A 24,974-nucleotide genomic window follows, 5' to 3' on the forward strand; every position below is an offset into this window, starting at 1 on the left:
GGAAAGAACGGTCGACGTCGCCGAGGAGGGACCGCACGGCCTGTTGGCTTGGGCCCGTCTTTGGGGCGTCTGTGTCGCGCTCCCGGGGGGCGAGCCCTCGCCAGCCCCACGCAGCCCCACCGGGCCCCTGGCCCTTGGTGTGGAGCCACCAGGCCCCGCAGCCCGCGGTGCCCAAGCCACGGGCTCCCTCCGTCCCTGAGAACCTTCCGTACGGACTGAGGGGGACCCGCCTTCCTGAATAGCTGCCCCCCCGCACCGTGCAGCCCCAACAGGCACAGAGCCCCAAAGCCCACTCCGGGTGAGTCCCTGCAAACAGCTCCGGGCAGCCTGCGGGGCCTTCTCCTCCGTGGTTAGGTGCCCACGGCTCCTGCTCGTGGCTCCTGAAGGTTCTGTTGACGCTGTGAACCACGTCAGTCCCAGCGGCGACTTCGTCATCACTGTCACCACCAAAAGTAGGCGCCGGGGGGCTCGGGCCATCAGGCGTCCGACTCTTGATTTCAGCTCAGGCGTGACCTCAGGGTCGTGGGCCCGAGCGCCTGTCGGGCTCCAGGCTGGGCAGAGTCCCTTGAGGAGTCCCTCCCACCCCCTCCCCTGCTCTCGCTCTCTCTCTATCTTTCTCAAAAAAAGTAAATATTTTCAAAAACGATAATAAAAGGAAGAAAGAAAAAAAAAAAGGTAGCAGGTAACATTTGCTCTCGGCTTGCCGTGTGCCAGCAACTGTTCCGGGCAGTTGGCAGGGGTTCCCTCCCTTGGCCCCTCCGCAGCTCTGCGCTGTGGGCACGGCGAGCGTCTCCGTTCTACGGAGGAAGAAGTAGGCGTGAGACGGTTGGGGTGGCCGCCCGAGGTGTGAGGAGGGGTGAGGAGGGGTGAGCTGGGCAGGCCGTCGGCAGAGGGGCCTGACCTCGTGTCCCCAGCCCCCCCCCCAACAGTCATTTCTCGGCTGCCGCTGAAGACGGGCTGACGTGCTGGCGCCTCATTTCTTTTTTAAATGATTTGAAGGTGGGAGGGGGACGTAGAGGCACAACTGTGAAGCAGAAGGAGAAGTGCCGAGCTTCTTCAGCAAACCCTTCGTGAGTGGGATGGGGGGTGTCCCCGAAGCATGAATGAGAAGAAAGTGTAATCCGGGGAACCCCGCCGCTTTCCACGGGGTGGACGCCACTGACCTGTTAGCCCCGCACACACCGGTGGCTCGGGATGAGGTAGAGAGACGCGCTGCTGTCGGGAGCTGACGTAGCCCAGGGCTGCCCTTCTGTGCGGACGCCCGGGGGGGGGAGGTGGCTGCGCCGCTGCCGTCTCCGGGGCAGGCGAGGGGTGCACGCCTGGAGAGCCCCGTCTGCGTCCTGGGCTGGCAGGACTCGGCCTCGATCAGTCACGTGCGGAGACGAGGTTATGAGACGTGGGCCGGAGTGTGCATCCTGTAGCCTCGGGCTGGTCGTTTCCCCTCCATGGGCCTTGGCCTCCTCGTTTTTTTGTTTGTTTGTTTGTTTTTGTTTTTTTGTTTTGTTTTGTTTTTTGTTTTTGGCCTCCTCGTCTTTAGAGCGAAGGAGAAAAACGTAATCCTCCCTGAGGTCGTCCCGCACCGATATTATTATTTTGATGATGCCCTGGTTTTGTTAGATCACACCCCGGCCCCGTATTACGCTTCTCCTTGAAATTTACCAAGGCGGCCTCATTACGCGCACGAGGACGTCCCAGGCCCCAGCAGCCGGGAAAGCCCTGTGCCCTCTGGCATCTGCTCCCCTCTGACACCTGTTCCCCACTGCCCCGCCCCCCCCGTCCCATCTGTCAGTCACCGGCAGCTCCTGACATCTTCATCCTTGCTACTAGGGTGTGTCTCCTGTTCTTTTCCTGCGATGCCCCTTATCCTCCTCTCAGCCGCCCCGCGGCGGCCTCCCCGCCACCCCAGCAGTGCTGCAGCCTTCTGCTCTCCCCCCCTCACGCGGCCACCGTGCTCAGGTCTAGGAAGCTGCGTTACCATGACGTGGGTCCGGGTCTGTCCCTGATGATCCTACTGTCCACCGCCAAGGGCAAGGATCCTGTCTTTTTTTTTTTTTTTTTTTTGGATCTCTATGGACGTAGCGCCTAGCTCAGGACTCGTGCTTCCTAAGTAGAGTCCATAAACACGCGAAGGAAGGAAAGCGAAAGAAATGACGGACGGAAGGCAAAACAGACAATGGTCTTGTGCTTTCCATAAGGGTTTTCTCCCCAGAGGGGAAAGGCCGACACCAGATCTGGCTCCGGCTCAGTCCTGGTGAAACGGAAGGAAGGAGGCCTCTGAGAGGTGGCCAAGGTCGGGGCTTGAGGGGGCGAAGGACCAGCAGTTGCCGGAGGCCTCGCAGGCCCAGAAATATTTTGGTGACGGTTCACAGGCTTCAAAAAAAAAAAGAGAAAAAGCTGGCGGCTCCAGACTTCTCCCATCACCTCTCCAAACTGTTAATGCAACACCTCCGTTAACCTTCCTTTCTCCCCTTCTTGTTCTTCTCCAACAGGTCTTCAGATCATCTTCCCTCAGTATCTGCAAGAGAAGTTCGTCCAGTCGGCCTTGAGCTACATCATGTGCAACGGGGAGGGAGAGTACGTGTGCCAGAACAGCCAGTGCAGGTGCCAGTGCGCGGAGGAATTCCCCCAGTGCAACTGCCCCATCACCGACATCCAGATCATGGAGTACACGCTGGCCAACATGGCCAAGTCTTGGGCCGAAGCCTACAAGGACCTGGAGAATTCAGGTAGAGAACCCGGGCTCGCAGTTCTGCAGCCGCGACCCTGAGCCGCGTCTCGAGGGGACAACTGTCTAACTGGAGTCGGGGCCACCGTGAGGGGATATCCAGTGTCCCCAGCTCTTTCACTCTGGGGGGACCAGGGCCAGGCCTAGTCCGCGGTCGTGGGGTCGGTACCCAGTCAGTCTCCACTGAGTGGAAAAATGAACCCCCTGATCGAGTTTGTGGTCCTAAGATGGATGGTCTCTGTTGAGCCCAGAAGACAGAGTAACGCCACGTAGGCCCTGGACGATGGAGAGGCAGAAAGAAGTATTTGCGTTGAGTCCTGAGTGTGTGTGCGTGAGCGTGAGCGTGAGCGTGAGCGCCTGTCTCTGAATCAGCAACACGCGTGCACGTGCACGTATGCACAGGCGCATCTATCTCCATCCATGGAACACATGCGGGTAGATGTCCGTACGGGTACAGAGAGCTCAAGGATTCACAGTCACTTTGCAAGTACTTAGCCTATTTCCTGCTTTTCATGGTTCAGAAAATGCGTGGTCATGAATTCCAGGGGAGGAAAGTCGTTCTCCCGGGGCCGGGCAGTGAGTGAGGGCCAAAGCTGGATCTCTGCCTCCCCGGAGCTTCCAGTTAACGTGGAAGCCACACGCGAGTGGGGCGACCGGTACAGATAATTACGGCACAGTCATTCAGTGCGTGGGGAGCGGAGGTTAACGTGGTCGGGCGGGTCGGGAGAGGCAAGCTGGGGAAGAGCAGCTGAGAGGAGAAGCACCTGTGACACAGGAGTCAGCAGGTGTGCACACGACAGCTGGGGGGGGTGGGGGGCACCCCCGGGGGCCCAGGAGGGTCAGGACAGCGACGTGGTCAGCTCGATGGTGCATTGGGCAAGACGGGGAGCAGCCGCGTAGCCAGGGCTCCGTGTCACACCGGCCGCCCGCGTTGAAGAGATGGGTGTTGAGATCCGGGAGCCTTGGTTAGGTACGTGGGTTAGAACGGACGCTGGTACCGTTCACGGAGCTAGAGCCCCTCGAGGGGTCGGACACGAGGAGGTTGGAAGCCTTGAGACTCCCAGGGAGAGGGCCCGAGCAGCCGCCCGCCTCTAATACGTGCTCGGGTATCTGGTCAGAGGCGGACAGAGGCAGAGAGCGTTGCCGTTTCTTTTAAAATTAATATTCCTGGGATCCCTGGGTGGCGCAGCGGTTTGGCGCCTGCCTTTGGCCCAGGGCGCGATCCTGGAGACCCGGGATCGAATCCCACGTCGGGCTCCCGGTGCATGGAGCCTGCTTCTCCCTCTGCCTGTGTCTCTGCCTCTCTCTCTATCTCTCTGTGACTATCATAAATAAATAAAAATTAAAAAAAATAAATAAATAAATAAATAAAATTAATATTCCTTAAATTTATCCCAAGTACCGCACCACAGAGGAGGGAGGGGGCCGAGGCCCGGCGTCTCCCCCAGGGTCACGTAGTTAGTAACCAGGGCCGGTCACGGATCCCCGGATTCCAAATCCAGAGCTCGTCCGGCGCTCGCGACAGTCAAGTCTTCTTTACCCCTAGGCCTCCGCTCCCTCATCTGATAAATGAGAGGACGTGTTCGTGGTTTTCACATTTGAATGTGTTTAAATTTTTAGCCGAGAAACCCTTTGATCGAGCAAAATCGCACCTCGGGGCCACTGTGCCCCGCAGGTAAAAGCTGAGCCGCACCAGGGGCCCCGAAAGCCACTGGTTTCCGTGAACGGGGAGCCCCCGCCAGCTTGGGGAGCCCACGATGCCCGAGCCGTCCTGCCCTCGGGGCCCCGAGTGGAGCCCTGGCTGCCCGTGAAGCCGTACCCATCGGTCCACGTAGAACCCCAGGGACTCACGGAAGAGACGGTCCCTGTTGCGAGCATTACGTGGCCTCGAACGAAAGAAGCACTTGGTGAAATGCTTTGCGGCGAGGTTCCCCGGATTGCTCGGAGGCAGAGGGGAACCCACGCTGTGTGGGGGGCTCGTTAGCGCATCAGCCTTTGCCCAAGGAAGGGAAACCACTGTCTGCGGGTAGACGGGGCACGGGGAGGGGGACACAGACCTGAGGGGGTGCAGCGTAGCCAAAGGGGCCACAGGAGCAGCTTCCGCGGCACGTGCCGTCTCCCCGCAAGAGCACACGGTGGCTCCAGGTCCCCCGCACTGGGCCACTGGGGATGCTTTTACCCACCGACGAGACCACCCGTCTCTGGCTGGTGCACGTGTGGCTGGTGCACGGGGAGTTTCCTGCCCTTCGCTCAGCCCCCGGCCTCGGGAGGGAGCAGTGAGCAGCCCAAAGGGAAGAACCAACGACTCCTTTGTGGTCGGGGCCGCGGTCAGAGCCAGCCCAGGTTGCACGCTACACGGGCGTCCACGTCTCCTGGTGGGGAGGGGCCCTTCTCCTTTAAGTCAAGAAAATCAAGTCAGTTTGTCTTTTAAATTATAAAGCCCCGTCTGAGCGAGATCCAGGTTCATCGGAATGACTGTCCCATCCTTCGAGGTCAGGAGAGCCTTCCCAGGAGAGGCCGTGTCCTCCGTGGGGTGGGCGTGGGCACCCACGGAGCAGTCATTAGGGCCGGCCCCCTGCCTCCGGCCTGGCTCCCCCATAAACCAGCCATCCCCTGGGCGCGTCCCGAATGTAGGTCGAGAACTGTTTAGGCATCTGCACTGCGACGTCACTCCCCCGGGGTTGGCATGGAGTGTGGGAATGCCTGATGGGCAGATGGGGAAACTGAGGCACTGCACGGCTGCTCGGGGGCTGAGGTTGCCCGTCGGTGTCCTGTGCATCCGACTGTGGGTAACGAGGCGCCGGCAGCGTCTTGGGAGCCGGAGATCCCTGCGTTCCACACCCCGTACTTATTTATTTTCCTCCCACTGCCCTCATCCGCTTCACGGGTTGAGAGTAAGTGTGTGAAGCCAGGAGGGGCGTGAGACTCGCGGCCTGGCCCGAGGCCCCGCCATATGCGGGCCGTGGGGCCTCGGCAAGGTGACTGACCTCTCCGTGTCCTGGTTTCTCTGAAAGGAGGCGCTGAAAGCCCCCACCTCCTCGTCTGCCGTGAGCTCTCTTACGCGGGTTGGGGTTTGACACGGAGCGCTGTGCCCACCCAGAGCTACGGAGGCATTTTTAAAGCTAAAGTGAGTTACTCCGAGCCTAACGGACTTGGAATTCCCTTGGTGGTTTCGTGACCCCAAGTGGAAGGGGTACTAGGCTGCAGATACACCCCCCCAAGCGTTTACTTGGCTTTCTTTTCCTGCGATAGGATCAACTTCCCAATTCTTTTCCCAATAGTGGGGGAGGGGGGTGGCCGGGGTCAGTATTACATTAAAGAAGCAGCAGCTCGGGTTTCAGTCCTGCCTCTTGTCCCTTGAAGGCCTTTGCACCTTCAGTAAATCACTTCCCCGCTCTGCGCCTCAGTTTCCCTCTATGCACAACCAGAAGAGCTGCCCTTATGTCGAGTTGCGGCCAATACCGAAACTCTGAAATACAGAATCACAGACCGAGGCAGGTCACGTCAAGGTCACCCCGGGGACCCCAGACTTCGCCCCATCTCTGGAGCTGATCCCCGAAATGGGATGTGACGTGAAAGGGCACCCAGACACCTTCCAGCAGGACCGGATTGCACAGGGGGGCTTGACCCCCCTCAGCTCTCTGGCACCCCTGCAGGTGATGCCCAGGGGACAGTCGGGTTGGTGCCCCCTCTACGGCCCTCCCTGCCCTCCTGGGGTTCTCAGTGGGCATCTGCGGGGAGCTCTGGTCCTTCGGGCGGCAACCGTGTCGTCCAGGATGGGCCAATACAGTTCCCATCACACCTGCATTTAGGGCTCCCCTTATCCTGAAGGCACGTGCTGGGGTTCTTGAATGCTGAGCTGGATAAAAAATGTGGGTTAATTGATTCAAAGACCATATCAAGTCCGGATGGTAGTGGGCATCCTTATGCCGCCGGCCTTGGGATGCCTGGAGTCCGGGAAGGCAGGGTGGGGTCTGGGCGAGCGGAGTTAAGTGGGGTGGGGTGGGGGGCTCCCTGCAGGGCGGCGGCCCCTGGGCGCCTGGTCGGGGCCCACGGGGGACGTTTCCTTGGCCAGCCCGCGGTGCCGGGAGGTGGGTCGGCCGGGACGCGGCTCGGAGGGGCCGCCCGGCTCAGCCCTTCTCCTCGGCCTTTGTCTCTCTTGCCAGATGAGTTTAAGTCCTTTATGAAGCGTCTGCCCAGCAACCACTTCCTGACCATCGGCAGCATCCATCAGCACTGGGGCAACGACTGGGACCTGCAGAACCGCTACAAGCTCCTGCAGAGCGCCACCGAGGCCCAGAGGCAAAAGATCCAGCGCACGGCCCGCAAGCTGTTCGGCCTCAGCATCCGCTGCCGCCACAACCCCAACCACCAGCTGCCTAGGGAGAGGTAGGTGCGCCCCCGCCCGGCGCCCCGCCGGCTCCCACCGCCGCCCGCTTACCCTCCCCCGGGCAGAGGGCCGCAGGGCAGGCCGGCCTTTGGGGGTCCAGACCACCCGCTCCCTGCGTCCTCTCTGGCTTCTCTGCTGCTGGTTCGGGCCCCCCCACGCGCCCCGGGTGTCTCCCCGTTGCCTGAATACGCCCTGAACTTTCGGCCTCTGCCCCCGGCCCGAGCCCTCGGCCTGTGGGAGGGAAGCCCACAGTAGCCCTGACTGCTGGGGGACACGACGCTGGGTGCTTCGGATGTATTATCTATTTCATTTAAAAATCACTCGACCAAGCGGATTTTTAGCAGCCCCGTCTTAGTGGTGATGAAACCGGGTTAAGCAATCAGTCCGCTCCCTATCAAGGGCCTCTGGCCAGAGCCTGGGGTCAGGGAAGCAAACAGGGGACAGGCCATGAAAACTTGAAGGAGACACTCCGTGGCTGGTGTGTGGGTGCAGGGCTCTCCCCGGAGGCCGGGAGCCTCCTTCAAGGCCCGGAAGCCTCGCTGGCCCCGCTCTGGGCTCGCAGGACAGAAGCACCTGCTCTTCACAGATCTTAGGGTTGATTTGCTCCCTCTGGAACCATCAGGAAGGAGCCAGGATTCAAATCCAGGCTGTTCAGACCCGGTTCCCCCGGCATGTCTGTAGGGGTGCGTCTGCCCCCCCACCCCGAGGCGGCTCGAGCCAGCAGGAGGCAGGCTTGGGGGCCGTGCACCGTGCTCCAGCCAGCACAGCTGCGCCTCTGTGCGTTCCACGTGCGGGGGGTCGTGCTCCACTTCACCGGGAGAGAAGAGTCCGGCTAAGGGGCGCCCGGTGGCTCAGTGGGTTGAGCGTCCGACTCTCGGTCTCGGCCCCGGGCCTGGCCTGGTGGCTCTTGAGACCCAGCCCCGCATCCTCATCCTGGAGCCCTGCATCCCTGCGGGAGCCTGCTCGGACCTTTGCTCCCTCCAGCGCCTGGTCGGGGCCCACGGGGGACGTTTCCTTGCTCACTCCCTTTCTCTCTCTCCCAAATATAAATAGATGCGTCTTTCAAAAAAATAAGGAAAAGAGTGAGGCTAAGTCCCATCGACTTAACAGCTCCGCCGTGGGCCACGCGTATACACGCACGGTTGTGGGCCCTGTTGTGCGGATCAAAGAACGAGCTCCGAGGGGTCAGGCCATGGTCCAGAGCTGTGGGGCACATCCGCAGTCCCCACCTGGACGTGACCGAGCCCCCAGGGAACATCTACAACTGTCCAGGGACATTGTGAGCCTCGTGGTGGCCGTGGGCGTCCTTTTGCACAGGGCCGTCCCCACCACAGAGTTACCCTTCTCCAAGTCGGTGGTGCTGAGGCTGGAAGCCCCGACGTGCGAGGTCCCCGGCTCCACGAGTCTACATACGGGTTCTCCATCACCCCTCGGGCCCGTGCCGCTCTCCAAGCACGCCCCTCACCCCTGCCACCTCCATGCACCCACCTGTTTTCCTCCCATTTTTTCCAGACTCAGATCAAATGCCACCTCCTCTGTGAAGCCTTTCCTGATGGCCTGCGGCCAGCATAGAAGCCCCCTCCTCTAAGTCCCTGTCCCTGCCCGTCTTCCCTGCTGCTCCTCCTTGTGCATGCTGGGCTGCGCTCATCTCCGCTTCTCCCACTCCTGCCAACTCTCGGCCCGTTGCTCTGCGCCCGGTCTGTGATCATCACTCTGTGAGCCGAACAGGATTTGCTCTGCCGCTTGCTCCCTCGTTTCAGTGCCGTAGGAGCAGGACCTAGCAAGGTGGTGCGGTCACAGGACGGCTTCTGTGCCACCTGCAGCAGGTGACAAACCGCCCCCGTGAGCGCCTGCCTGGACCCCACCTGGGCCTCCGTCGCGTGCCCTGTGCCGGGCAGGGTGGGGGACTCGGAAATGAACACAGTGAAGGGTCGGCCCCCCCCCCTGGTTCTGCGGGGCCGCCTCCCCCGTGTCCTCGCGCGGCATCCCCTCTGTGCATCTGCTTGGGGCTCACCTCAGTGACCTCAGTGACCTCATTTCGACTTAATCACCTCTTCAAAGTCCCTCTCTCTGGATAGAGCCGCATTCTGAGGCCCCGAGCGTGAGGGCTCGAACATGGGAACTGGGGGGTGGGTATAACAGCCCAGAACCGCAGAGACGTGGCTTTTGATCACGTCCTTCGGTGAAGAGACCGTGCGCCCCAGGATTCACCACACGGGATGCAAACCGGGTGGGGAAGGGTAGTGTTAGGCCGGGACCAGACTTTAAAACGGGTCCATCTGTCGATTTTGCTGGTCGTCAACCTCAGAGGGAGGAGCCGAAGGTCCGAGGCCCCATGAACAGTGTGGACAGACGCATTTATGAAAGGGGACAAGAGCGTCCAGGTGCAGATCACAGGGTGCTGTCAGTCAGGCCTGGAGGGTTCCAGAAGGAGGGCGGCCCTACAGGCGTTGCCGGGAGGGAAGGGGGAACAGAAACAGCGATGGGGGAGCCCCAGCCCCAGTCAGGGCGCTGCATTCAGACCGTGCCTTGCACTGGCCAGCTGGGGTCCTTCGGTGCATCCCCTCCCTACCCCGGGTGCAGGTGTCCACAGGGTTCCCCATCCCTGTGGGCCATCAGGCTGCAAAGGTCCCGCTGCCACTGGACCTGCAGACGTGGCAATAACACTTGCCTTCATGTGAAGTGTGAGGACTAAGATCTTAAATTTTTTTTAAATATTTTATTTATTTATTCATGAGAGAGGCAGAGACACAGACAGAGGGACAAGCAGGCTCCCTGCAGGGAGCCTGATGCAAGACTTGATCCCAAGACCCCGGGGTCACGCCCTGAGCCCAAGGCGGACGTTCAATCCCTGAGCCCCCCAGGTACCCCCAATACTAAGGTTTTAAAATTTGAAAAAAAAAAAAAAGGCAATGCCTGACTCAGTTAACAGAGGGCTGGGGGGTGGGGTGGAGAAGGAGGCGCTGCCGCTGTATCTGCGCAATCCCCAGGCCAGGCGAGGTAGCTCACTTGCTCCTCGCCGGAACGGCATGAACGAGGTTCCTGTGCCGTCTTACGGTTCCTATTTTACAGGTAAAGGAACTGAGGTGCAGGGAGTCTAATCACATGCCCAAGGTCAATAAATGTTAATTATTTTATTGTTACTTCAGAGGGGTGTTTGCCTATAAAATTAAGTGGCAATTCAAATCTAGATAATTGGAGCTCAGGTTATTTTTAAAGATTTATTTATTTATTAGAGAGAGAGAGAGAGAGAGAGAGAGAGAGCATGCACGTGCATAGGGAGAGGGAGAAGCAGACCCCCCCCCCCAACGAGCAGGGAGCCTGATGCAGGGCTCAACCCCAGGACTCTGGGGTCACACCCTGAGCCAAAGGCAGGGGCTCAACCGCTGAGCCCCCCGGACGCCCATTCCCATTTGTAGCTCAGTTTGAGGCATCCCGAAACCCTAACAGTGGGCTGGGAAGCAAAGGGGCCTTCTGGCCATCGACTGCTGCCAACAAACTCAGCCCAAGACTTCGTGGCTCAAAGCTGCACTTTCTGACAACCTCTCCTGAATCTGTAGGTCGTTACGGGGCACGGCCGGGGTCAGTCAGGCTGGCCGGGGCTGGGCTCAGCTCTCCCTCCCACGGCTGGCGAACCGCCGGCTCTGGGCTGGGAGCTCGGCTGGCACTGCCCGGCAGCCCACCCACGCACCCCGTCCACGGGGCCTGGGCTTCCCCAGCGTGACAGCCGAGGACTTCATAGATCTTGGCCCTGGAGGTCAGACAGCGTCACTTCCACTGTGTTTTAGTGGCCAAAGTGCAGCGCGGATTCAGGGGCGTGAGTACTGGGAGGCGTGGGTCTCCGGGGGAGAGCGGCACCTGCCAGGACTGGAATCATTCCTGGGGGTTAGGTGCCACGGGATAGGGTGGGTGCACGTGGAGCTAGACGTGACCGTCTGACGTGCAGGGCCATAAGGCCCGTACAAGCCCTAACAGCCTCCCACTGAGCCGCCGTTGTAGCCAGCAGGAGGGCTGGCCAAGGTGAAGGTTCTGGAGCCCAGCTACCTGGGTTCAAGTCCCAGCTGTGTCCGCGGCTTATCCTGTAACCCTGGGGAAGTCCACACCGGCTCTGAGACTCAATTTTTCTCCTGGGTAACACGGGGCTTATGATAGTGTTTCGAGGATTAAAGGCCTTAATGCACATAAAATGCTTAGGACAGTGTCCGGCACACGGAAAACACGCCGCACACGTCAGCTATTTTCCTTAAAGATTTTTAGTTTTTTTTATTTATTCATTCATGAGACCGAGAGAGAGAGAGAGAGAGAGAGGCAGAGACCCAGGCAGAGGGAGAAGCAGGCTCCATGCAGGGAGCCCGACGCAGGACTCGATCCCGGGACCCCGGGGTCACGCCCTGGGCCGAAGGTGGCACTAGACTGCTGAGCCACCCGGGCTGCCCGGCTATTTTCCTTATTGTCATTTTACCAGGCGCTGACATTTGGCCTGTAAGGTCTTGGCCTGTGGCAACTCAGAGAGTCCAAGTGTTGGTAACGATGATATGTGTACATGGCACACGTGTGTGCGTGGCGCCCGTGTACGAGTGTCTGTGCACCTCTATCCACATGTGTGTGTTCCCTCAGGGATCCACGCGGAGCCGGGTTTCTGCGCCCCCCCCCCGGTACCCAGCAGGCAGTACTTGTTAAATGAGCACGGAGGACCGACTTGCCAGGCTGGGATGCCCACGTACCCGCGCCCACTAGTCCTCATCAGTCCTCTGTGTGCATATACGTCGTCCAGCCCTCGACCTCTCTGCACAAACTTGAGGCCGCTGGATCGGACTCCCAGACATCAGCGGGAACTAGGGGGCACACGTGTGATTAGCTTGCCCGAGGTCACAGGGCAGGTGAGTGGCAGGACTGCAGTTGTCTCACTGGGCGGGTGCGGGCCCCGAGCCCTGTGCGGCAGCAGAGACCGGCAGCCGTGCTTGCTTGGGGCACCCCGTGTGCGGATGGCGATGCCAGAGCAGGGTTGCACGTTCAGGTCGTGGGGGTGGCGGTGGAGCCGGATGAGAATTTCATAGGCTGGGATGTAGGAAGGGGCTGGTGCTGCGGTGCTGCGGGGCCCCGAGTCCTCGGCTCCGGAGCCCAGGCAGGCACACCAGAGGGGCTCGGGCTCCGGGCAGGGCTGCACCAGGCACACCGTCACCCACTGCAGCACCACGACCACCTGCTCTGGCAGCACTGAGTCCTCCCATTTTACGAGCAGGGAAGTTAAGGCTCAGAGATGTGGACTGACCTGCTGAAAATCACCCTGCGGGGAAGAGGCAGGATTCCCGCTCCGTGCTCCTCTCCTGTAGCCTCTAGGCTCGTGTCCCTGTTCCCGAGGCGATGGCCCAGGGCGTTCACACCGCCTGCCTAGCTACTCACTGCACAGTGATGGAAATCTCCCCACGCTGCTTGCAGAGAAGGGGAGGAGGACACAGGAATGGGGAGAGGGAGGAAGAAACGGGAAAAAGGGGCACGGGAGGTAGGAAGGAAAGGAGGGAAGGAGGGGAGAGGGAGTCGACGGAGGCCCAGCAGGTGAGCCCGGCCAGGCTGAGTTCGGCAGGCTTCTCTGCAGGCCCACAAACGCCGACTGACTGACCCGGCCTCCCAGCCCAACGCCAGGCGCTGGGAGGCACCCAGAGAAATAAGCAACAGGACCTTTGTCCTCAAAACATCGTTATTTAGGGTCAGGGTGTGCTTCTGAGAAGGACAAACTTTCCAGGACAGACTGGCTTTGAACCAGAGGACCCGAGTTCGAGTCGTGGCCCCCGTAAACCAGAATCGGTCTGTAGCAGGTGCTCCGGAGAACACCGGCTGCAAAACCTGGGCCTTGCCGGGGCCGACGCAGCCCGGGTGCCGAGCGGCTCCGTCCCCTTTTTCTTTATGGGAATTCTGACTCAGTGCTCACTTGGGAAAATAGGGGGATCTTTTTCTCCTTTAAAACAACCGGACTCAGTGCCCGCGAGGTCTTGCCTGGCTGTAGGAGACGTATCCCTGGGAGAGACTGAGACAATGACAGTTCAGCTCCCAAAGGGTGTCGGGCCAGCAGTTAAACCTTAGTCAATCTGAATGAGTAGCCGGTAGTTTAAACCACGATCTCTCGCCCTAGACGACAGTGGCCTTGTAACCGTGTCTCCCAGAATCTGCTGTGCCCACTTTGCCATCTGTGCACCTCGAGGAGGTCAGAACCCCCCCCGAGGTGGAGGCCACCACCCCCCGGCCTGTGGCCTCCCCGCTCAGCCTTCGGTGACTGACCCCGGCCTCAGGAGCAAGCGCAGTATCTCCAAGGAGCCCGCGGGGCTGCCCACCTCTTCCCTGCCCGCTGCCCGTCGCTTCTCGGCCCTCACAGCCCAACCCCGCCCCCCATCCTCCCCTAAGTACCAAGAGTCGTCCCGCTCCACGGCGCTCCGCACGGGCCGTGCCCTCTGCCTGGAATGGACGGGGCTTCCTTTCCCTTGGCCACACTAGCGTCTTCAGATCTCTGCCCCAAGGGCTGTGTTCCTTGCGCTGAAAGCTGTGCGACCGTCAGCCCTGGGCATGTGTCTGTGCCCATGTCCTGGACCACGTCGTTTTATTTATTTATTTTTTTAAAGATTGTATTTATTCATTCATGAGAGACACACAGAGAGAGGCAGAGACACAGGCAGAGGGAGAAGCAGGCTCCCTGCGGGGAGCCCGACGTGGGGCCCGATCCCAGGACCCCGGGGTCATGCCCTGAGCCCAAGGCAGATGCTGAACGCTGAGCCCCCCCAGGCGCCCCCGGACCGCTCTACCGTCCTAACCTCCCAGCATGGTAATCGGCACACAGTGGCTGTTCAGAACACATTGCTCACTGAATGGACACGTGAATTATTTTCTGCTTGGCCCGGGTTCCCAGAGGCACGGCGACGTGGTATCTTACAATTGCATCCCGTCGCCACATAATAGATTCAAGGATTTTTCCACGCATACCGCGCATGGTTAGAATGTCCCCTGTGCCCCCCGCCCCCCGTTCGTAAGTGAAGAAACGGAAGCCACAGGGCGTTAAGTGACTTGTGTAGGGTCTCTCGGGGGCTTGGTAACTACGCCAGGATCAAACCTGAGGCCCTCGGACTGTGGCAGCGCCAGCAGCGTGGTCAGATGGAAACTGCCGAGGGAGCGTGTCTTGGGCTGCCCTGGATCCAAATCCTCCAAGTGTCTCTTGCGACACATGCGACTCTGTGAAACGTACCGTATTGAAGACAAAAAAAAGAAACAAAGGAGGACAAACATAGGCATTTGCCAGAATCTGTGAAACGGAATGAGGTGGAGAAAAGTCGGCAGCACTGAGTAGGTCCTTAATGCCAGTGGGGTTGGCTGGCTCTTCCCTGCGTGCTGTCTCCTGACTTTTAGAGAGGTCCTCGAATATGCTGCAAGGCAGAGCGGATCCGTGGCACTTTCACTTGAGGGCGGGCGGCGTAATCATCGGCATTTTCCGGTGACTCTGGGTCTTTGGCTTATTTTTACGTCTCATCCATCGCCGCGTGGCCTTGACCCGGCAGCCCGGGCCTTCACCACGCACACTGTAATTACGCGTTGTTGAGATGAAAATCTCTTGGGGGCGTCCACCTCAGGCTCGAACCCTAGGGCCGCAGCTTCTGAACCCACGTCAGCTTTTCACATATTTCCTGCTCCACACGGTGTTTAATTGGTATCTATGGAAAGATCCTGGCGCCCAAGATAATCGTTAGCTTTAGGACGATGACCCTCGGTATCCACAGTGGTTTTGATTCTTCTCTCTGAGCCCTGTGCTTACTTGCCTCTGGATTTCATCTCCATAGGCTCCCGCCGTGGGGCGGAAGGACGGGACTTCTTATATTGTATTGAACAGGAGTCAGGTTCAGTTTATTAGGCTGACAGTCTCTGCTCCGCCACTTATTAGATGTGTGACCTCCACAAATCTCTAAACCTGCCCCAACACTCCGTTTCCTCATCTGTACGACCAGGATGATAAGACTAGCTACCCTGTAGAGTCGACGTCCCGGTCAATTTATAGGATACGTGTGGAAGCCCCTCGTGACTTATAACGAAATATGCACATGTGACACTGATGTAATCATCAGCACGCGGGTGGCAAACCCTCGGTGTTGGATGAGGACGCTGGTTCTGCCTCCAAGAAACGCGTATTTCCACCCAAGAAGACCAAGCGTGAGCCCAACCACACGTGGCAACATACTAGAGAGGCAGTGGGATTTACGATACCGAAGACTTCACGCTCCGGAGTCCGATAGGCCAAGAAGAAGGTACAGTAGCTAACAATGCAAATTTGGCACAGTATCAAGGTATCCGAGCTTCATTTTTCTCATCGGCAAGCTGGAGATAAAACTAATACCTAATACCTAATCAATAAACTATTGACGTTGGAAAATCAATAGAAGAACGTCTATGCCACGTTGGGCATAGGGTAAAATGTCAAGGCCCCCAGTTCCTTCCTTACCAGACAAAATTAGGAACCGATAATTTGTCAGTTAATTGAGAAAGTTAAAAATAGGGAATCCTAAAATGTACATACATGCCGCACATATATAAACACATTTTATTTTAACTTAAAATATATACATGCATATTCCTCGGCCAGCCTTTTGAAGCAGGGCCAGAATCTTTTCTGAGGATGCTGGTATATTCTATTTGACATTTTACTGGCTTTCTTGCCTAAACCACACCCATAATTGTATAACATTTCCAACCTCAGTTTATTCAAAGTGGAGCAACAGCTTAAAGACTCTTAAGAAACAATCTAAATGTTTATAGATTTCCATGCCCCGGTCCTAATCATTTTCAGGTACTTCCCCTTTATTTAAATCAATGACATTTTTTTTTTCCCTCCAGCAAATGTCTTTCTAGAATCTGTTCATGGAATTCAAATTAGTTTCCACAGAAAAAGACAGCTCGTGTTTAATTGATTTATTTGACTTTTACTTCCATGATATAATAATGGCAAATGCAACTGGCACAAGCAGATGTGGGAACAAGTGTGCTCTTTACTTGGAGGGAAGAGACGCATGTGGGCTTCGTGGGAGCATAACCAACCCGTCGTGAGCATCTGATGATGACCCCACGTCTACCTGACGGGAGGGACGTGTCCGCTGTGTGGCCAGTCGCTCGCTCGGAGGTCAACCCCGGGAGCTGGTCCCGAGAGAGAAGCTCTTAGTCCTCCTAACTTGCCCCTCTCGGTGGAGCAGCGTGCACAGGGTCCTACAGTAAGAAAAAATAAATAACGATAATAGCAGTTAACACAGGTGCTGGGCACAGGTTTAAGTGCCTTTCGGATATTGGCTCATTGAACCCTTAGGACAAGCCTGCAGAGTAGATTCTATTGTGGTTCCCGTCGTAGAAACAGAGTCCGAGTCGCAGTAGAGGCGAGAAGGGAGAGAAATAGGTTCCTCCTGGGGAAGACTGGAGAATCCCCTTGCCTCTTTGCCCAGATTAATCTGTTCGCCCTTTAACTTTCAGGCCACACCCCCGTTTCTTAGGGACGCTTGCCCTGACACGCTGGGTGTCACTTTGCACTTTGCACTTTGCAGTGCCCTGCAGGGTGTCTCCACTACATCCAGCTTTTTTCCGAACAATTGGCACGTCCGCAATTGCGTGTCTCATCCCAGACTTCCCTGTCTTGACCACAGATTCCACGAGGGCAGTGACCGGTGCCCCCCCCCCCCACCTCCCAGGGACGGATAGAGCTGCCCGGCCCGCAGCGATAGATACGGTGCTTGATGAGGGAGCCCTAGGGTGGAAGCTGCAGGATGACGATGCTTTGCGCTTGGCGGAAGGGGGCGGGGGGAGAATGGCTTTCTATTCCAGAAAATGACATATAAAGCATTGACTGGAAGATTCATTTCATCCGGAATGGGAAATCAGAAAACAGAGAGTGCAAGGGAAAAAAAAAATACAAAACAAAACAAAACAAAAAAGAAAACCACGAGTGCTTGGGCTTTGGAACCAGACAGTCTGGCGTTAAAGCCTGGTGAGCTGTGTGCTAAGTGTCTTCCGGTCCTCTAAGTGCCATCATCTGTGAAATGAGGATAAATAACAGGACTTTCCTCACCAAGGTATTGGAGAGATGACCCAGGATGTACCTGCCGTGGTCTTAGCATACAGTAGGTGGTCAACTAACGTGTAACGTGAACTCTCAGCGGGTTCGTCTTGTTAGTGAATAAGGTTAGACCCATACGTTGACGTGAAACGGTGGGGGAATTGAACACCTGACTGTGGAACTTGTGTGTCACCGCTTTGCTGATGAACAGCTATTGGGAGGGGGAAAAATGAGAATGCCGTGGTTTAGTAAGTGTTCCCGGCTAGCCGCCGTTCGAGGTTGGAGCTAGAGAATCAACGGGGTTCCTCCCCCACGTGTAAAGGGGTCAGTGTTTCTTCGTGGGTTGACATGACTTTCCCACTGCTCTGTGGATCCACTATGCAGTGGCTCTCAAGCCGGAACGGGCATCGGGATCACCCAGGGGGCTTTCTGCACCTAGACAGCTGGGCCCCACCCGCCGGGTTTATGATCCAGTCGACCTGGGATGGTGCCTGAGTCCCACGCAACACTGATGTGGCTCGTCTGAGGACGGCGCTAACCTCGGATTAGAATAGTCCCCTCGCCGCCGCGAATACAGGGTCCCCTCGCTCGGTAGAAACTGAGCAGAAATGAATTCCTCTAAGTGAATCGTATAGGATGCCGTGATGGGCGGCCGGAGAGGAAGTGATGTCTTTGGTTGAAAAAGTTTAGAAAATGTTGAATTAAAAAAAAAAAAAAAACTGGGATCCCTGGGTGGCGCAGCGGTTTGGCACCTTCCTTTGGCCCAGGGCGCGATCCTGGAGACCCGGGATTGAATCCCACGTCAGGCTCCCGGTGCATGGAGCCTGCTTCTCCCTCTGCCTGTGTCTCTGCCTCTCTCTCTCTGTGTGTGTGTGACTATCATAAATAAATAAAAATTAAAAAAAATAATAACGAGAGATGGGGTCACTTACATCTATTTTTTTCAAGCTTACTTGGCCACAGGACCCCTTCTGCTTAGAGTCTTTCAAGAGATTGGGTTCCTTGGTCCAGGGCCGTGGAAGAGAGCGCTTTACACCAGGTTAAGAGGCAGCGACCCAGAGCGCGTGGTGTGGTGCCTCAGTGTCCCTCCCGTCAGCAGGTCCTCATCCTTCAGCGTGTCTGCTCTGACTTGAGTTTCTAACACCTTCTGCTGAAGCAGGTGCTAAAGGCTTTGTATCCCAGCAGGGACCAGTCCCGCTGAGAGGTGGCACGACTGCTAGCCAGCAGCCGCCAAAGTAACAGCAGGAAGGTACTCGGTTTCTGGTATAATTAGAGAATAAATTTACCCCATTAGGCTCGGGGACATTCCTAACCTTTCAAAGTAAACCGAGACAAACGCCTTATGTACAGGCTACTTTACTTTGCAGAGGGCTTTCCATCGACGATTTCCTCTGATCCTTACATGTGCTAACCTGCCTGGGAGCTGCAGCCAGGATTGGTCTCCCCATTTACAGGTAAGAACACTAAGGCTCAGAGAAAATAACGATGGGCCCAACGTTCTCCGACCTGGGCATGGCCCTTTGTTCTTGTCCAAGCGTTTGCACTAATATTCGTCCCAGATCTCCATTTACGCGTCCATCCATTCCTTCATTCCTCAGATATTTAGTGACCGCCGACTCGGCGCTGGGGTAGCGGTGGAGCCCTAGAGGAGACAGGGCGTACAGCACGGAAGGCTTGAAACCCGGCACGTCAACTAGAGCTGCCACGGGACCAGTGTCAGGCCCGTGCTTTACCTTGGGAATCTGAGGCTCAGGCAGGTGAATGACCTAGAACCACGAAATCATGAACCATCAGAGCCATCAGAGAATCGAAAAGAATCAGGTTATCAAAGAGTAAGATGAAAGCGAGTGGAGAAGTGCGTTGGCCAGAGACGCCGTGTCAGTTTGGTCGTGCCGTGTAACAAAGTACCACGAACTTGGAGGCGTAAAGCCACAGGGCATTTACTGCGTCTCAGTTTCCTCGGGTCGGGAGTCCGGGCGTGGGCTAGCTAGATCTCTTGTCTTGTATGTCACAGGCAGAAGTAAAGAGGTGGGGGTTCTGGGGCAGAGCCTGCTTCCACGCTCATGCAGGGTTGTGGGCAGGATTCAAGTCATCGTGGTTGAAGGACTGACGTCACCTGTCTCCTTGCTGGTTGTTGGCCAGGGTTTGCTCTTGTTCCCCCGAGTCTGCTCCCCAGGCCCCGCAGGCGGACTGCCCCCAGCTCCGAAGGAATAAAGGCGCCGTGGGTCCCTCTCGTGCATCTGCTCTCAGAGCCCTCTCCCTGCTAACGGCCGGAGAAAGCTCCGTGCTCGTGTCTGATCGGAGTAGACGCACCTGGATGGTCTACGTGTCTTGAGGTCGACCGTGCCAAATCGCAGACGCACTCGTGGGAGAGATGGCGTGTTATTTTCACAGGTGCCTGGGATCTTGGGGAGCGAGGGGCCTAGTTAGACTCCTGCCTTGTACAGTAACACAGGCTGGTAGTGAGGGAAAGGGCAGGAGATGGCCAGAGTCCTCTAGGGGCCATGGGATGTACCAGTTTGAATATCTGATGCTGTGTAATAAGTTGACCCAGCACCAGCCGTCATATCCCGCCCATGATCTACGGGTCAGGAACTTGTGCCACGACGGCCGAACCATTCTTCTGTTCCATGTGGAGTTAGGCTGAAGTCACCCGGCTGCTGGGTTGGGCCGGAGGTTCCAAGAAACCTTCTCTCACGTGCCTGGAGCCCTGGAAGGGATGGGCAGAGGTGGGCTCAGCGGGTCCCCGGTCCCTCCCCAGGCCTCCCCGGTGTGACCGCTCGACCGGGGGTCAGACTGCTGGTCAGTGGGCTCAGCTCCAAGAGGAGCTCTCCAGGAACAGGCGGCAGAGGCTGCAGGTCTCTGAGATTGGAGTCCACGCACCAGGTGGATTGCTGCTGCGCCTCCCAGGATTGTTCGGGAAAGTGGTAGGACCAGCCTCGCTTGCAGGGGACGGGAATATGAATCTGCTTCTGAGAGGATCTGGGGGCCGCCGGTCACACGCAGTGGGCCTTGCTCATTTTTTTTTTTTTTTTCAGTGCAATACGTTTGAGTAGAAAGGAGGCTGTGCTCTTCGGAGACCTTGCGAAGGACCGTTTTGTAAGACAGAGTCGCCCTCTGGAACCCTTCGCTGTGTTCGGTTTAGGGTTCCTGCCCCATGATGCGGGTCTCAGCCCAGGCAGGGCCTACACCACGTGCATCGTTGTTTTGTGTTGTTTTCTTGGAAGCCGTTAAAGGGAGAGAATGTTCCATAATGTGATTTCATTATTTGCGGGGCAAACGTGTAGCGTAGGTCTTGGGAGCTGAAGGAAGAGGGATTCTGCAGTCACCGAGCATTTCAGTTGCGGGATAAATCCAAGTGTGAGTTCTAGAATCAGGGAAACACTACTGGACCCCCGGTGAGACAGACCCAGCTGGGAACTGCCTTGATGAGGCGACCTCCATAAACTCTTCTGACTAGTGGGCCCCGCTGACGGTTTTCATCTCTGGGAATTAGTGTCGGTTCAGATCTGGGGGCGAGTAATCCCTGAGAAGTGAGAATGTTTCCATCCCCGCCCCGCTGCCCGCCACCCCGGGTGGAAGGGTACCTGTAGGGGAGGCTGGGGGGGGGGTGAGCGGGATTCCTGTGAGGTTCCTCCTCCTGGGGACGATTCTGGCCCTGGGCTCCCGGGCGCTGTGTGCGAGCGGTCAGGCAAGGCCCGTGACCCGCGTGCGCTCTGTTTCCTGTGGACCGGGCCTCGTCTGAGCATCCTTCACCCCGGGATCCTGAAAATCTGTCACTCTAAACCCGCAGACAGCCCTCCCTGGAGTAAATTGCTACTTTGATCATCCCTGACCTGTTCAATTTGTGTGTATGTGTATGTGTCTGGGGAGAGGGTAGCAATTTGGCAACAAAGACCTATTCTGAGTGCGCACTAAACTGTCCTATTAAGGAAGAGGTAAGAGCCGCGGATAACCCCCTGCCGGCTCGGGGCGCGGCCTGCCCATCACCAGGCCTACGCGGGCCCTCCCGACCATGGGCACCGAAGCTTTTAACCAAGGACGTCTTCGGCATTTCTTTTCTGTCTATGGGGGAGATAGGAAGGCAGCGTGAGGCGGGGCCCCCGGCACCCCAAGGGGGAGAGCGCCCGCCGGATTTGGGTGTGAGTGATGCGCGGGGCTCGCTCTAACCGACACGGGCTGCGTTAACCGAACCATAGCGTCCCTGCTGGCTTCCGAGTCTCTGGCGAGTAGGGCGGTGACTCTCCGGCCGCCGGAAAGCAAGAAAAGAGCAGGCAGCTGCCGGACGGCGATTCGGAAAGTAGGGGACTCTCGGCTGTACGGCACGCCGGCACCCCCCGCACGCGACAGCACTCGCGGCGGGACCGCTCACCGTCCCGTCCGCCGCCGCGGAACGCCGTGCGGGTCCTCCGCGGGCGGCCGGGTCCGGCCGTGCCTTCGGCCCGGCCAAGGCCGGACGGCCGTCCTGCCGCCGGCCGGCCGGCCGGCCGGCCCTCCGGCCGGTCCCGCACCCCGCCCCCGCGCCGGCCGGCCGGTCTTCCTCCTCCTTTCCCTCCTCCTCCCTTCCTTCCCTCCTTCCTTCCTTCCTTCCTTCCTCCCTTTCCTTCCTTCCTCCTCCTTCCCTCCTTCCTTCCTTCCTCCCTCCTTCCTCTCCTCCTTCCTCTTCCTTCCTTCCCCTTCCTTCCTTCCTTCCTTCCTTCCCTCTTCCCTCCTTCCCTCCTTCCCTCCTTCCTTCCTTCCTTCCTTCCTTTCTTCCTTCCCTCCTTCCTTCCCTCCCTCCTTCCTTCCCTCCCTCCTTCCCTCCTTCCTTCCTTCCCTCCCCTTCCTTCCTTCCCTCTTCCTTCCTTCCTTCCTTCCTTCCTTCCTTCCTTCCTTCCTTCCTTCCTTCCATCTTTCCTTCCTTCCTTCCTTCCTTCCTTCCTTCCTTCCTTCCTTCCCCCTTCCTTCCTTCCTTCCTTCCTTCCTTCCTTCCTTCCTTCCTTCCTTCCTTCCATCTTCCCTTCCTTCCTTCCCTCCTTCCTTCCTTCCCTCCTTCCTTCCTTCCTTCCTTCCTTCCTTCCTTCCCTCCCTGGGTCTCAGAAGCACCTTTCCATTCAGAGTAGAATCCAGAGGCTCAGAGGACAGAGTCAGGATAGAAGGAAGCGCTGGAGCTGCGGGCGGTGGCCCCTGCTGATCCCCGAGAGCCGAGAGCCGGTGCTGCTCACCCTCCAGCCTCCGGAGGGCTCACAGCGGGAGGCTTAGATTCCCGGACCCTCAGGAAGTCACGTCTCCTCCCTGAGCCGCGAGGTTTTCCGCGGCACGTAAATTGAGGTCCTTGACTCCCTGTCAAGCCAGCCGGGGGCGCGGGAGAGTCGTGCTGACCAGGTGGGAGAAGCAGACGGAAGGTTCCAGAAAGGCTGAAAAGCGATGAGAAAACGCAAAGTGGCTCGGCCCTCGCCGTGTCCTTGGGAGTTGCTGGAAAGGATGGTGTTGGAGATCGGTGCCTTCTGGAAGCCTCCCAGACACCGAGAAAGTTGAGCGTGAACGGACAGCAAGAGTTCACGGTGCCGCCAGCGCACCCAGGGAAAGGGGGCGTCGTCGCCTGGGCGCCTGCAGCCCACTCCCCGGGGCCTGCACCCCGCGCTCCCTCCAACTGCCTTTTACCCCTGACAGCTACCCCAGGGGGTACTTCCCAATTTTCCGAATGCGCCGAAGCAAATCTCTGTCCTGCCAGCGGCACAGGAGCGTTTCCCTGCTTCACATCCTTCCGCCCGTACTTGGCGGTTCCCATCTTCTCCGTCTGTATTTTTTATTACTTTAGCCCTCCTGCTGCAGGGTGTATCTCGCTGGAGCTTTAATGTCACGGTCCCGATGACTGATGGCGTGTCACGGACTTAGTGGCCTCTCGAATATCTCCTTTTATGAGGCGCCACTTGCTATCATTTGCCTATTTTCTCTTTTCATTATCGGGTTTCTTCTTACTGCTTTGTAGTTCTTTTTTTTGTTTGTTTGTTTTGTTTTGTTTTTCTTTTCTCTCTTTCTGGGACCCATCACATTTATTAAGCAGCTTAGTAGCACATTATCAAGAAAAGTAAAAATTGTGATAATTGCATCTACTCTGATTTAAGGAGCCGCGTACAATACTCCAGAGCCCAGCATCCAGCCAGTATAGGAGCCGTTGCTCATGTGTTGTGAAGACAGCCCTTGATCGGCCGGAGGTATTGCAGACACACTCTCTAACGAAGGTGGCCTTTTTGTCCTTTCAGTGCTATCTCTTGATGGATATTTTTTATCCTAATATATCCCTATGAACCATCTCCTTCCCCCTTCGGATGAGCGGTCTCAAGACATCTCTGTCTCCTCGAAAACCATAATAAGGTCCCCCCACGTTTTCTTCCAAAGTGGCTGTTTGGTTGATGTCGGGAGAGTTGTTATTCTTGTTTTTACTTTTCCCACTTAGATCCGTAATTCCTCTCTTTGTGGAGAAAAGACTAAGATCCTTAGTCTTAAGGATCAGTAAAAGACTGAGTGTCAAAAGGGGTTGCCTTTTGCTCCTGTTGCTATTTTTTTCTATGAGCACTCGACTGACCCACTGACGTTTATTGAATCCCGTTCGCTGGATTTATAATCCATAATTGTGGACTTCAAAGGAAACTTCAAATCCGTTTCCTGTGTGAGCCGGAGAAGCACCGTAGTTTGTTTTCAGGCGAGACAGCGCGCACCTCCTGTGTGTAGGAGGCTCCACACAGAGCCCTACCTGGTTCTCCAAGGGACTCTGCTCTTACTCCACATCCCGTAGTTGAGAAAACAGAAACTCTGGAAGGACAAGCAATGCGCTGGAGGTTAAGTGACGAGTGGCGGAGCTGTGACTCAACACCCGGTCTTGCCTGACCCCACAGCCCATGTCTCCCCTTGTCCGTCCTCAAGCATCGGGCCGACAGCATTCATCAGGACCGTGGAGGGTGAGGAGCTCGGGAGACGCGGCTCTTCAGGGACGGTAGCTGAGCCCCTCTAGTGACTTCCCCTGGGGCCCTTGTGCACAGCTGTTGTTCGCCCTCCGTAACGGTGACGGTTAGTGGTCAGTGCCCAGGGCCCTTCACTGCAGACCGCCCGGGTGTCTGCGTAGCTGATTCTAGTTCTGGAGACCAAGCGCCTGGCAGGGAGTACCTGCCCCATTGGACAGATACAGAAACTCAGGCTCAGAGGGGTCACATGACTTACCAAGGTCACACAGCAAGGTCAAATGTCCAGAGGCAGACAGTGGTCACGCGAATGGGGTCCAGGATCTGTTTCATCTGTGATGGCTCCATGGCCCTGCCCTCCTGCCGCACGGTTGTCCCTAAGCCCATGAGATCCCATCAGCCCCCTTTCAATCTCTAGCCTTGGGGTCTTCGCCTCTCGCTCCTCTTGGAGCAACCAACCACTCTTGCAGCGCCCACCTGGGAGCCTCCTGTGCTCGCAGCCTGTCGCCCCGGGGGGCTCCCAGGCCCTTCCTCCTTCTGCCTCCAAGCACATCCACGCCCCAAAGCAAAATGCCGGACGTGAGTGTGCAGCGGACGTTACCAGTCACCCCCTTCCAGACACAGGACTGTGTCACGGGCAAAACCGTCTCCTGATCCTTCCCGACTATGCTGATTTTAAAGACCCCGTTGGGTTCTCACGCCCCTTGTACCCCCCACCTCCATCCTCTCCAATCAGACCTGTTTCCTCCTCCGCGATTCCAGACTAGAAGCATCGTGCTCGCGGCGAGGGGCCTCCCCCACTCTCCCTCCGGTCTTTCCCTCCTCGTGGCCGGGAGCCCTTCATTC

At 57.4% G+C, this 24,974-nt stretch overlaps 1 protein-coding gene across 2 annotated transcripts in view; it reads left to right on the forward strand.

Annotated features, from left to right (window-relative positions):
- The window catches only part of BRINP1 (BMP/retinoic acid inducible neural specific 1), a 178,903-nt gene that overhangs the window by 144,187 nt on the left and 9,742 nt on the right, over positions 1-24,974 (forward strand). For both annotated transcript variants that reach the window (XM_041760480.1, XM_041760481.1), the window contains 2 exons: positions 2,490-2,726; positions 6,892-7,114. In XM_041760480.1, coding sequence (XP_041616414.1) covers positions 2,490-2,726; positions 6,892-7,114 — 460 coding nt within the window. The remainder of the gene's footprint in view (positions 1-2,489; positions 2,727-6,891; positions 7,115-24,974) is intronic.

This window comes from Vulpes lagopus, chromosome 7 (genome assembly GCF_018345385.1).
Source record: "Vulpes lagopus strain Blue_001 chromosome 7, ASM1834538v1, whole genome shotgun sequence".
NCBI lineage: Eukaryota > Metazoa > Chordata > Mammalia > Carnivora > Canidae > Vulpes > Vulpes lagopus.